The sequence below is a fragment of the Mercenaria mercenaria genome, unplaced genomic scaffold (assembly GCF_021730395.1).
Source record: "Mercenaria mercenaria strain notata unplaced genomic scaffold, MADL_Memer_1 contig_1751, whole genome shotgun sequence".
Classification (NCBI taxonomy): domain Eukaryota; kingdom Metazoa; phylum Mollusca; class Bivalvia; order Venerida; family Veneridae; genus Mercenaria; species Mercenaria mercenaria.
The window spans coordinates 56,047-69,227 of record NW_026459753.1 but is presented as its reverse complement, the minus strand read 5'-3'; the positions used below and the strand labels follow the sequence as shown (position 1 = coordinate 69,227).

Here is a 13,181-nt window from a genome sequence, read left to right as displayed (position 1 = left end):
ACACGATGTCTTTTATAAAATCATCACAGAGAAGATACGCTCCTCCCGGGGATCGAACTCGCGACCCCGCAATCCATAGACCAATGCTTTCCCTACTGAGCTAAGCGGACGGGCTTTATCTTTATACAGATGAATTATTCAGACCTGTTTGAAGCAGCCTGTTGTACATTCATGCAAAGTTTCATTACCTGTAAAAATATGATGACAGATCAATTTTTCGTTATTGAGTCGATTAACGAAATTAAATTCCAATGATGAAGTAAGTTTCAATTATTTTGTTAAAAAGCTTAAATTCACACATTCACATCCCAATTGTTCCCATGAAATAAAATGATTCTACAGTACCTGTCCAATCAATCTACATGTAAAATATAAATACCAGTTGACAAAATTGATTTTTCTAGCTTTATTTAGCATATAAATAAATAAATGGACGGACATTCGAAAGTATGAGATTTTCTCATATAAATATACAATGTAATATTTTTTACATAATACAATAGTATTCCTCTAACATTAAATACAACAGACCAATTATTTTTCTGTCGGGTATAATGTACACAAACGTAGATAAACAATTTCTTCAAGAGCAGATCTGCTTCAAACTTCAATTGATCATATAAGAAATTCAAGGTTAAAACACATACAAGAGTACTCGGCAGTTCCACCTACTGCTAAAATTCTTGTACTGAAAAAGAGCAGTTTTATTTAGGAAGTCTATCCTAGAGCTAAACATTTCTAGCAATTAAAATATTAATACCTCTCCTGAAAACTGTGTATGTGTAGGATCCTTACAATTCCCCTAGTACAGACGAGATCATTAAATTTCTTGATCAACTTAAAAAAAGAGATTTTAAAGGACACTTGCAGTATTATTCCTGGTAATTTTAGAAATGCAAGCATTTGCTAAATTACCAATTTGTATAAGAAATAACAATCTATCTGATGAAAAATGTCATTTTGGCAAAAAATCTAGTGCTACATATACATACTAGATGAAAGTCTTATATCTAAGGAATGATTCATTCCAAATAGTGATTTTATCATTGATTTTTTTTTGTTACACTATATATGCTGCAATCCTGAAGCAATGGGGAGAATATATGGAAAAAATTTCAACAGCCAAATCCAGGTGCATAGCACGAAGTGTAGTTCAAGTCGTAAAAAGTAGTTACCATTTTTTCATTCTTATGCTAAACAATATATCACTCAACCCTATGGCCTTCGTGATATATTCTTATGCATAAGAACTCAAAACACAGGTTATTCTATGATAAACCATACTAGGGAACTTATTATTTCTTAAATAAAATCTTTGTGCAAAAAAAATTATATCACAAGGGTGCAACCACAATCTGAACAACAAAGATTATTCAACAATAAAATCACTATTGAAATAAGTAATGTTTTATTTTAACAAGCTATCATGGATATCTATTTACATTCTCAACCACATCCATAAACGAGAGCTGTCCGTAAGACAGCGCGCTCAACTTTTTTCAGTGCTTGACTCTGAATTAGAGCTTTGCCAGTGAAAAAAAAATCCAAGTAAAAAAGGGACATAACTCTGTCAAAACTCAAACAGTTATAGGAACTAGGTCTCCTGGTGTAGACTTTGGTAGTAAATAAATATTTTAAGTTTCAAGTCAAAAGCTTTAATAATTATAGAGATATTTGACTTTATCAAAAATTTTAACAAAAAAATCTAAGTTTTAAAGGGGCATAATTCTGTCAAAATTCAAATCAAAGATATGGTGATTGTTTCTCCTGGTGTAGACTTTGATAGTCAATAACTATTTTGAGTTTCAAGTAACAGAGATATTTGACTTTATCAAAAACTTTAACCAAAAATTCTAAGTTAAAAAGGGGCATAATTCTGTCAAAATTCAAACCAGAGTTATGGTGATTGTTTCTCCTGGTGTTGACTTTGATAGTTAATAACTATTTTAAGTTTCAAGTCAATAGCTTTGATAGTAACAGAGATATCTGACTTTATCAAAAACTAACCAACGGCGACACCGACACTGGGGTTAGTGCAATAGCTCAACTTTTTCTTCGAAAAGTCGAGCTAAAAAATTGCCTGTATTGTGTCCGATTCATTTTCAGGGCACCACTATGACACAATTATTTTATCCCATAATAATGTCATACTTTCAGGCTTCAATGATTTATGGGAAAAAGAAATGGGTTTAGTTAGAATTGAAAATATAAATTTATAGTTTAAGCAGAACTTCTGTGTGAAGTGACTAAACATTTGGCTTTGTGTGCATTAGAACTACTAGTTTGTAGAAGACATTACAACAAGCACAATTTTTCTAACACCAAGAATACACATACATTTCAGATGATAAATTCATTACAATAGGCACAAATTAAGTAGTCACTCTAGCACTCAACATATCACAGAATACTGGAATGCCTTATTTTGTACAGGAAATACTAAAAATGCCATGCTTTCCTCACCCTTAAGTATCTTCTAGCTACAGGCCATGTCATTATTCCCAACAGGATTCATGTCACATAGTAGGTTTATATTTCATCAAATTTTTACTTTGTATCCCCATCATTCCCATAACGATAAATGTCACATTTTCTGCTTTATTCCATTTATATGATGTGTTCAAGCTTCTGTGACCACATGATTCAAGTTGTGATCAACATCATGCTGAAGCTTTATAATTACATTTAATATTTCAAGCCTTCTTGATTCAGTAATTCAACAAGAAATATGTTACCCCATTAGTGAACTTTCCCTACTTTTTACTCGAACATTGTGACCCCATTACTCATCAAGAAGATGGATTTCATATTTTCTCATTTCTAGCTTACAACACAAGTGTATCATCCCATAAACATATAATGTAAAACCAGAGATTCCAGTCTGTAACATTAAATGTGTCTCGGGGGTAACATCCTAGAGTAACATTCAAACTATCACAGTGTATCATCCCAGAGTAACATTCATATAATATCACAGGGTAACATCCCAGATGAATATTTCAGCATGTGAGGCAGAGAATAAGTATTTTCCATCTGGTGAGAATTTCACCGCCTGCACTCTTATCATTATGTCCAATAAAGTCCTGAAAACTGCCCTCAAAATAGTCCAGTATTTCAACAGACGTTCTGAAATCAGAAAGATAAATTTGTTTCTGAACCTTTTTTTAAGGGTTTACAACAGTATTTAAGGCTTAGACAGCATTTTCCATCAAACCCATCAGAACTAATTTCTTCCCTAAATTAAAGTGATTAACTGCTTCTATACAAATCAGAAGTGAATATAAATGACTTGGGATTGTATATTGTACCCCATTTATATTCGTAATGCAAAACAATCTAAATAACAAATGTTAAGATATTCTTATTATTATTTCTACTGGTATATTTTTAGCAAAAATATACTGCAAACATGTTGAAAGTTTTTACTTTCAGAGAGACAATGCATTTCTAAATTTGTTTTTAGACACAGTGGCATGGTAAAAATGTACATGTCTTTAGTTGATTTTTTTTTCCTGTAACAATTAATCACAAGCTAATTTAACAAGAGCTGTCCGTAAGACAGCCAAGCTCGACTATTCGAAATATTGTCACAGAAACTGGAAATTATTACCCAAAATGTTAAATATCAAAAGAGTTTTAAGTTCAAAAGGGGACATATCAGAGTTATGGGACTTGATGCTATCAACTAGTTTTATAACCCCGAAGAAACATGTTAAGTTTCAATTCAATATCTGCATTAGTTTTGGGGATAGTAACTTGCATGTAAAACTTTAACCAGAATTTTCTAAGTCCAAAAGGGGGCATAATTTGCTCAAAATACATGTCAGAGTTACGGAACTTGACCCAGTGAGGTTGGTAATTGACCTAGAAAAAGAATAAATAAGTTTCAAAGCTATATGCCTTTTGGTAATAGCTGTATGTACTTGCACGCAAAACTTTAACCAGGATTTTCTAAGTCCAAAAGGGGGCATAATTTGCCCAAAATACAAGTCAGAGTTATGGGACTTGGTGCTATCAACTAGTTTTATAACCCCGAAGACACATGTGAAGTTTCAATTTAATATCTGTAGTAGTTTTGGAGATAGTTACTTGCATGTAAAACTTTAACCAGGATTTTCTAAGTCCAAAAGGGGGCATAATTTGGCCAAAATACATGTCAGAGTTATAGGACTTGACCCAGTGAGGTAGGTAATTGATCGAGAAAAAGAAAAAATAAGTTTCAAATCTATATGCCTTTTAGTAATAGCTGTATGTACTTACACGCAAAACTTTAACCAGAATTTTCTAAGTCCAAAGGGGGCATAATTTGGCCAAAATGAAGGTCAGAGTTATGGGACTTGGTGCTATCAACTGGTTTTATAACCCCGAAGAAACATGTGAAGTTTCAATTCAATATCTGCATTAGTTTTGGAGATAGTAACTTGCATGTAAAACTTTAACCAGAATTTTCTAAGCCCAAAAGGGGGCATAATTTGCTCAAAATACATGTTAGAGTTATGGAACTTGACCCAGTGAGGTTGGTAATTGACCTAGAAAAAGAATAAATAAGTTTCAAAGCTATATGCCTTTAAATGATAGCTGTATGTACTTGCATGCAAAAACTTAACCAAGGTGTGACGCCGACGCCAGGGTGAGTAGAATAGCTAGACTATTCTTTGAATAGTCGAGCTAAAAATAACATTCAATTAGTTATCAACATATTACTTTTTGATCAGTTGGATTAGGAAGAGCACATTGTCAAGTGCTCTTCCAGGCGAAAGTTATGGCACAAATGATGGCACCTTGTTGAACCACTGTCCTTCCTTAAGCCGGCTTATTCTGCATCTGTTGCTAAGTTTTAAACCTCCAGCAGTGAATGGCAAGTGAATCAAAGTCAGATACCTTAACCACTTGGTCAGAAGGGCCCTAATCTTTCAATATATTATGATGATGAATAGAGTAAAATATTTACCATTAGCTCCAATAGCTATTAGAGGACACTCGGCAACAAGGTCTAAGCTTCGGCACCAGTGTGTTAATGCTAAAGTTCTCAATACCTGAAATAATTAGTTTTTTATATGGGCTGCATTTAGAACAATTTTCAATATTTACAATCCAAATGTGTTTCCTTAGATGCAGCTTTATACAACTAACACACACAAGTCCCCACTGAATCTTGTGACCCCAAAGGAGTAGCAATTCAGAGGTCATGACCATCCTTTGGCTAGGACTGTTTACATACATCATGACATCAATATAGTATTATATAATTAGTAAAATGCGAAGTTTCCTAAAGTTGCCCATGGAAAGCATGCATTGGGATACAATGTTGTAAAGTTTGCTATTTCAACAACTACTTTTTCCTTTCAGAGATCTATTCCTTTAAAAGAATTCAACATTAAATTGAATCAAATAAATCAATATGAAAGCAAGTAAAAATAAAATTGAAAATTGGCCTCCACATACATGTACTTCAAACAGCCTAATGTATTTTATATCCAAATGATAACTTCATGATCACTATCAAAATTTGTTCCTTGAAATTTAATATACATTTGTTTTAAATGGTCAAACCAATCCAGTTCCGACAGAAATGACACTTGTTGTTAGCGACAAAAAATTACAGTTACTCCAAATCACCATGGACTTCTATTCATGTGCACAAAAAATTCTTACAAAGCCTTGTCAAAATTTTCATGCATAAGTTAAGAATCAGAATTTTAGGTCAATACAGACAAAACAGGAATGGTATACCTTTCTCTGTGAGAGACTGTAAAACTGCATGTTTTTCTGCATGCCATACCCAGTATACACAATGATGTCTGGTTCCTCTGGGGAAAATCTGGCAATACTTGATGGTAGTTGACTGTATACAGCCTGTCAATAGTAATACATTGTAAAACAAGTGAATGAAGTATTGCCATGCAATACAAAGTCCCCTACTGGATGGCACCTAATTTTCTCTACTGCAGTATAACATAATGAACTGATATCTGTCAATGATGTATAAACAATATTGTACTACATATACAATATGTTATAACAACACACTTGGATTAAAATGTGCATATATAAAAACCCACAGTTCTTTTAATATTGAATGTTTTTGGCAGATTATAAAAATGTTATTATGTAAGTTATTTATAGTAACAACAAAGGGAAATTAATCTTTAAAAAAAAACAAAAAAAAAAAAAAAAAAAACTTTATAATATAAGTCCACAAGAAACTCTTTACCAGGTAGAGATAGGTCAAAATACACGTAAAAATTGGATGTAACATGCATGCTATACCACAGAAAAGTGGTCTCGATTTTTCTCTACTGCCAGTAATAAAAAAGTTACAATAAAATCTATTTATAGTAACAACAAAGGGACGTAATTCTAAAAACAAGGGTGCCTCATGGTGGTGAACATTTGGTCCGAGTTAATCAAATCCCTCCATGCATGAAGAAGAAATGTTCTGTACAAAGTCATTCTTGAATTTGACCTTTGACCTCTGAATATGACCTTGACCTTAGACCTAGGGACCTGGTTCTTGCGCATGACATGTTGTCTCATCCAGGGGAATATTTGTGCCATATTTGATATCTAAATCCTGCTTTGCATGACAAAGTTACAGACCGAACAGGAAAAAAATCCTCTTGACCTTTCATCTCAAAGTGTGACCTTGACCTTTAAGCTAGGGTACTGGGTGTTGCGCATGACACGTCGTCTCATCATGGGAAACATTTATGCCAAGTAATATTGTAATCCCTTGATGGATGACAGAGTTCTGAATCGGACAGGAAAAAAACCTTATTGACATTTGACCTCCAATTGTGACCTTGACCTTTGAGCTAAGGGTCTGGGCTTTGTGCACAACATGTTGTCTCATCATGGGGAACATTAGTGCCAAGTAATATTAAAATCCCTTCATGGATGGCAGAGTTATGGACGGGACAGGAAAAAAACCTTGTTGACCTTTGACCCCCAATTGTGACCTTGACCTTTGAGCTAGGGGTCCGGGATTTGTGCATGACACATTGTCTCATCATGGGGAACACTTGTGCTAAGTGATATTAAAATCCCTTAATGAATGTCAGAGTTATGGACTGGACACGAAACAGACCCTGTTCATGCTATGTTAACATTTGACTGCTAAGTGTGACCTTGACCTTTGAGCTAGGGGTCTGAAAGTTGTGCATGACACATCGTCTTATTATGAGGTACATTTGTGCCAAGTAATATTAAAATCCCTTCATAGATGGGAGAGTTATGGACCGGACAGGAAAAAAGCCTTGTTGACCTTTGACCTCCAGTTGTGACCTTGACCTTTAAGCTAGGGGTCCAGGTTTTGCGCATGACACGTCGTCTCCTGATGGGGAACATTTGTGCCAAGTACTTTTAAATTCTCTTCATAGATGGAGAGTTATGGACCGAACAGGAAAAAAGCCCTGTTGACTTTTGACCTCCAATTGTGACCTTGACCTTTGAGCTAGGGGTCCGGGATTTGCGCATGACACATCATCTCATCATGGGGAACATTTGTGCCAAGTAAAACTAAAATCCCTTCAAGGATGGGAGAGTTGTGGACCGGACAGGAAAAAAGCCCTGTTGACCTTTGACCTCCAATTGTGACCTTGACCTTTGAGCTAGGGGTCCGGGTTTTGCGCATGACACGTCGTCTCATCATGGGGAATATTTGTGCCAAGTAATATAAAAATCCCTTCATGGATGACAGAGTTATGGACCGGACACGAAATTGCGGACGGACGGACGGACGGAATGACGGAAAAGTGCATTCCTATAGTCCCCAAAACTGGTTTTCAACCAGTAGGGGACTAATAAAGTTCAAACTTTCACAAATTAGTGAAAAAAGCTCAGTAAAATTTCACTACTGTGTGTGTATAGATCTAAGGTATAATATTGTAAAATCATTATTAGTGCAGGAATGATTTTCATGGATTTCTCAAAATTAAATCCAAAAGAACACAAAACAAGAGGGTCATTGACCTAAAGCGCTCACCTGTGTACAAGGCTTCAAGTGTGTTTTTATAAGTACAGAGTTAGGTTTCTTCTATGTTAGCCTTTATTATATACATGTCACACACACTTTTGAACCTAGGGCAATAATTTATATAATCCCTCCCTCCCTAACATTGGTAGTATAATACATAAATACTGGGATTTATTTAAACTATCGCCAAATGTATCAGTCCAACAGCTGCATTCCTCTAGACCCGTGTTAGCATACAAACGTGGTAAAAATCTTAAAGACTTCCTTGTAAAGTCTAGATATTCTGCAATGCCCCCTACCCCCATCAGCGCCCGTTCCAGCAAATGCTACCGACCTAGATGTACACATTGTAGCAAAATAGTAGAAACTGATGAATTCGTTAGTTCTTCTAATTCTTCTATGTATAAACTTAGATTTAATACAGACTGCACATCATCAAATGTCATTTATGTCATAACTTGTAAAAAATGCAACATGCAATATGTGGGTCAAACACGACAACAGGTTTCTAAACGTATGAACAGTCATAAATTTGACATTAACAATTTCAGCGATCCAGCATATGCTAGCGGTGTGGCTGCCCATTTCAACAGTACTCATCACAATTTAGATGATTTCAGTTTTTTACCAATTGACATTGTTGATAATGATTTAGATAGGTTATTACGTGAAACGTCCTGGATTCACCGGTTAAATACCGTGCACCCATCTGGCATGAACACCAGCGTATTGTTTACTATGTGATTACAGTTACCAAGTAACATTTAATAGGGTCTTATATACTAACTTTTTCATAATATCCCTACAGGTTAAATATTTTCACTGTATAGTATTGTTTTTAATATATTTTCTAACTTTAAAATAATATTAACAATTTTTGTAGAAGTTAAGAATATATCAGCTCTATTTTCCAGCATTTTGATATTTTATTGCCGTTTTATTACCTCCCCTTATTACTGCTTCAAGGTTCCCTTTTCCGCCGTTTGACTGCATTTTGTCTTTAATCGTATTTTAATGAAAGTTTTTAATTTTTTGATTGTTTCTGTAATTATATATGTGCGGTTAGCTTTTAAATTAATGTTATTTTACTATTTATATAATTATAAGTAGATCAATCGTTAATTCTCGCTTATGCTTCACATGTATACTTCAAAATTTGTCATGTAGATATGTTGGGTTTTATTTTTTCTCTGCTTCATATTGAAGAAATATGTTTTCGATAAATACTCGCCGTATCATTATGATCCGTATCTATTTGTACATTAATACAAATATATTCTATATTTGCGCTTTTTGTCACGTTGACGTTCGCGTCCAAATGGACGTGACGTCGTTTGTTTTGTAAGTTGTTATTTCTGACGAAGACATAAAGGTCGAAACTAGTCAAGAATGTGTTGTCTTGGTATTTTTAAATTCTTTTGAACAATTATGGTAGACATTACAAATCTGATATCACATGCTAAATATCAAAGCTCTAGCTATTATTGATTCAGAGAAGAAAAGTGACCACGCCCCCTGGTAGCCATGTTTTTTGACAAACCGGAATAATTTGAACAATCTGGTAGAGGGTCACACAAGAACGATTTGTGTAAAATTATTTTAAAATCGGGTTTGCAGTTTCAAACAAGAAGTTTTTTTAAGTTTCCACTATAAAAATATACGGAAAAGTGACCACGCCCTCTGGCGGCCACATTTTTTGACGAATCAAAATAATTTGAATAATCTTGGTAGAGGGTTACACAAGGACCATTTGTGTAAAGTTATTTTAAAATTAGGCTAGCAGTTTCACACAAGAAGATTTTTAAAGTTTCCACTATATACATGTAGGGAAAAGTGACCACGCCCTCTGGCAGCCATGTTTTCGATGAATCAAAATAATTCGAACAATTTTGGTAGAGGGTCACACATTAGGTCCACTTGCGTAAAATTATTCTTAAATCGGGCCAGCAGTTTCACACAAGAAGATTTTTAAAACTTCCTCTATATACATAAAGGGAAAAGTGACCACACCCTCTGGCAGCCATGTTTTTTGACGAATCAAAATAATTTGAACAATCTTGGTAGAGGGTCACACATGGACCATTTAAGTAAAATCATTCTAAATTGGGCAAGCAGTTTCATAAAAGAAGATTTTTAAAGTTTCCACTATATACATATAGGGAAAAAAGACCACACCGTCTAGCGGCCATGTTTTTTGATGAATCGGTATAATTTAAACATTATTGGTAGAGGGTGACATAACGACCATTTGTGTGAAATTATTTTAAAATCAGACCATCTGTTGTGGAGATGTCGTTTGAAGTTTTTTCTATTTTTAGCTCTGGCAGCCCCTATGTGCAAGCATGCTGAACCGTTTGAACAACTTTGGTAGAGGACCACCTAAGGAACATCATGGCCAAGTTTCATCAAAAGCCATTCATTGGTTTTGGAGGAGATGTCTTTTAAAGACAAATGTTGGCGACGGATGGACGACTTGAAGCATGACAGACGACTGACACAGCCTGACCACAATAGCTCACCATTAGCACTTTGTGCTCAGGTGAGCTAAAAATCCTTTTAATTTTATCTTTTCCAATCTGAAATCCAAAACTTCTGACCCCACCAATAAAACTGCAGTTTTGGTCAAAGTCACAAAATTTCATGCCCATGAAATAAAAACAATATTTCAGTATTTTATAAACTATGAGACAACATTCTAGTTACCTGATCATTCTTTGGCAGTACAGAACCATCAGGACCAAACGCTGGTGCTGGAAATGTCAGCCAATCAACAAGCTCGCAGAAATCTTTCGACCAATCAGCACTCCACACACTGACACGCCTATCTGCACTTGTAGCCAACCAAAGCAGAGGGGCAGATACTCCAACATCCTGGTCCTAGAAACATTCAACAATTTCAGCAAGTGAACAATAAAAACATAGCAAAATTATACTCAATAGTAATACATGCTGAGACCCTTGTACAGTTAATTCTGTCTACTGTATTAAGCAGCCACTTGCCTTAAGCAGCCAGCCAGCTAACTTCCCTTACTACTTAATCTTGTCTTAAGAAACTGCCTGCCTTAAACAGTTAAACTGGTAGTACACTCCCTTAAATGGAAGTTTAATACAGGTTTGCCAGTATAAATTTTCAGCGAAGGAAAGGACTGCTGACTTTTTCTTTTTATCTCTCTAACATTTTAATACATCTAATTGCTTCCATAATTAATAATCAAACATAGATGATGCCTTTTGTAGGGCCTCCAAAATCAAGTCAGAATTATTTCTCTGTGTTTTTGGTTGGTTTTTTTTTTGTCAAATTTTAATATAAAGAGTTTATAAAATTATGCTTAAACATACCTGTTTATTGGTAACATCTATATTAGTTATAGGTGCTCCTTTATGGTCACTAATCACTCTGACTGTCATACCTGTGGTAGGACTACTCACTGCTATCAAACCATCACTCCCACTTGAGATTATCATTGTACCTGTAATACAGATACAGTTCTGTCACATACAAGAATAAGTCATGTACAATAATAAATCTCATCTCTACAAGAATAGCTTTGGTCACTTAAAAGTATAAAGTTCTCTGACAGATTGTCCACTGCTCATACTGAATATACATAATTTAGCATAAACAGAATTCCTACAGAGCAGGGTTTTAACATTCTGAAATCAAATCAAAGAAACTTAACCATTCTATTTTGGCAACCTTTATCCCTAACTTTTACAAATATTGTTTGTCCATTTTACCTTACATACAGATTATTCTTTTCCTGAGAACATGCCTTGTCAAATATTTTGCTCCACTTTCTTATAATGCCATGAATTCCACATATATTTGATTTTTTTGGATTTAACGTCGCACTGATACATGATGGGTCATATGGCGACTTTCCAGCTTTGATGGTGGAGGAAGACCCCAGGTGCCCCTCCGTGCATTATGTCATCACGAATTCCACATATATGCAAATAAAATACATTCTAAGCTATTTCTTGGCAACTTGAATTTTTTCCACTCAGCAAACATCATAAAACATTCCATAGAACACCTACCATCTGATGAGAAGCTGATGGCCGTCACAGCAACAGCATGTGGATGCATCTTGAGTACCATCTCCACCTTGTTGACGTCAAACATCCGCACCGTACCATCACTGTAACCAGCAGCAATGTTCGGTAACTGATCTTTCTTCTGATGTGAGCTGGCAGCTATATCTGATGACCCGCTTACCCGGTTTAACATTACTGATGACATGGGAGCAAAACTTAGGCAAGTGCATGACTAAAAAAAGATAAATTGAGTTACTTAATTTATGTAAAAATTACCATAAATACAGCTGTAAAAATCTATCATGCGTAGAATTAAAACTCAGTTTTTGAAAGCATCTAATTAATCAGTAATATGAACAAGAGCTGTCTGTAAGACAACGCGCTCAACTTTTCTCAGTGCTTGACCAGTAAGAACTTTATCAAACTTTAACCAAAAAATTCTAAATCAAAAAGGGGCATATCTCTGTCAAAATTCAAATAAGAGTTATGGGTATGTTTCTCCTGGTGTGGAACAGTAAATAACTCTTTTAAGTTTCAAGTCAAAAGCTTTGATAGTAACAGAGATATATGACTTTATCAAAAACTTTAACCAAAAAATTCCACATTAAAAGGGGGCATAACTCTGTCAAAATTCAAATCAGAGTTACGGGGATTGTTTCTTATGGTGAAGACTTATTTAATAGTAAGTAACTGTTTCTAGTTTCAAGTCCATAGCTTTGATAGTAGCAGAGATATCCGACTTAATCAAAAACTTTAACCAACGCTGATGGAGATGCCGACACTGAGGCGAATGCAATAGCTCTACTTTTTTCTTCGAAAAGTCGAGCAAAAAATGGCTAGACCTTCTTCCCACATCCAATAATTTCTTACAAATTATTTAATTTCTAATATCCTATGTGAGAAACAAAGGTATAAAGACAATCACTTCGAAAGAAGGATCATATGTTTAAGTGTTTACAGAGAACACCCAACCCATTACATGGGATCAAATACACAAGTTCCAAACATGAAATTAAAATCTGCCCAACCTGATCAAAACATACTTGACTGCTACAATCAGGTTCTCAATTTCCACTAAGTTTGTTAAAAGACTATTATAAAGCTACAGTGTCCATTAAATTGTTTAATCATCAAGTATAAACATTTATCATGCATCAGAAAAAATACC

At 34.8% G+C, this 13,181-nt stretch overlaps 1 protein-coding gene across 1 annotated transcript in view; it reads right to left on the bottom strand.

The window, feature by feature from the left end:
- Positions 1-397: 397 nt before the first annotated feature.
- Positions 398-13,181, bottom strand: part of LOC128551835 (WD repeat-containing protein 90-like) — a 32,373-nt gene continuing 19,589 nt past the window's right edge. The window contains 6 exon segments of the mRNA XM_053532757.1: positions 398-3,126; positions 4,952-5,036; positions 5,734-5,856; positions 10,679-10,852; positions 11,315-11,445; positions 12,017-12,245. Of these exon segments, the coding sequence (XP_053388732.1) occupies positions 2,972-3,126; positions 4,952-5,036; positions 5,734-5,856; positions 10,679-10,852; positions 11,315-11,445; positions 12,017-12,245 (897 nt within the window). The 3' untranslated portion in view covers positions 398-2,971.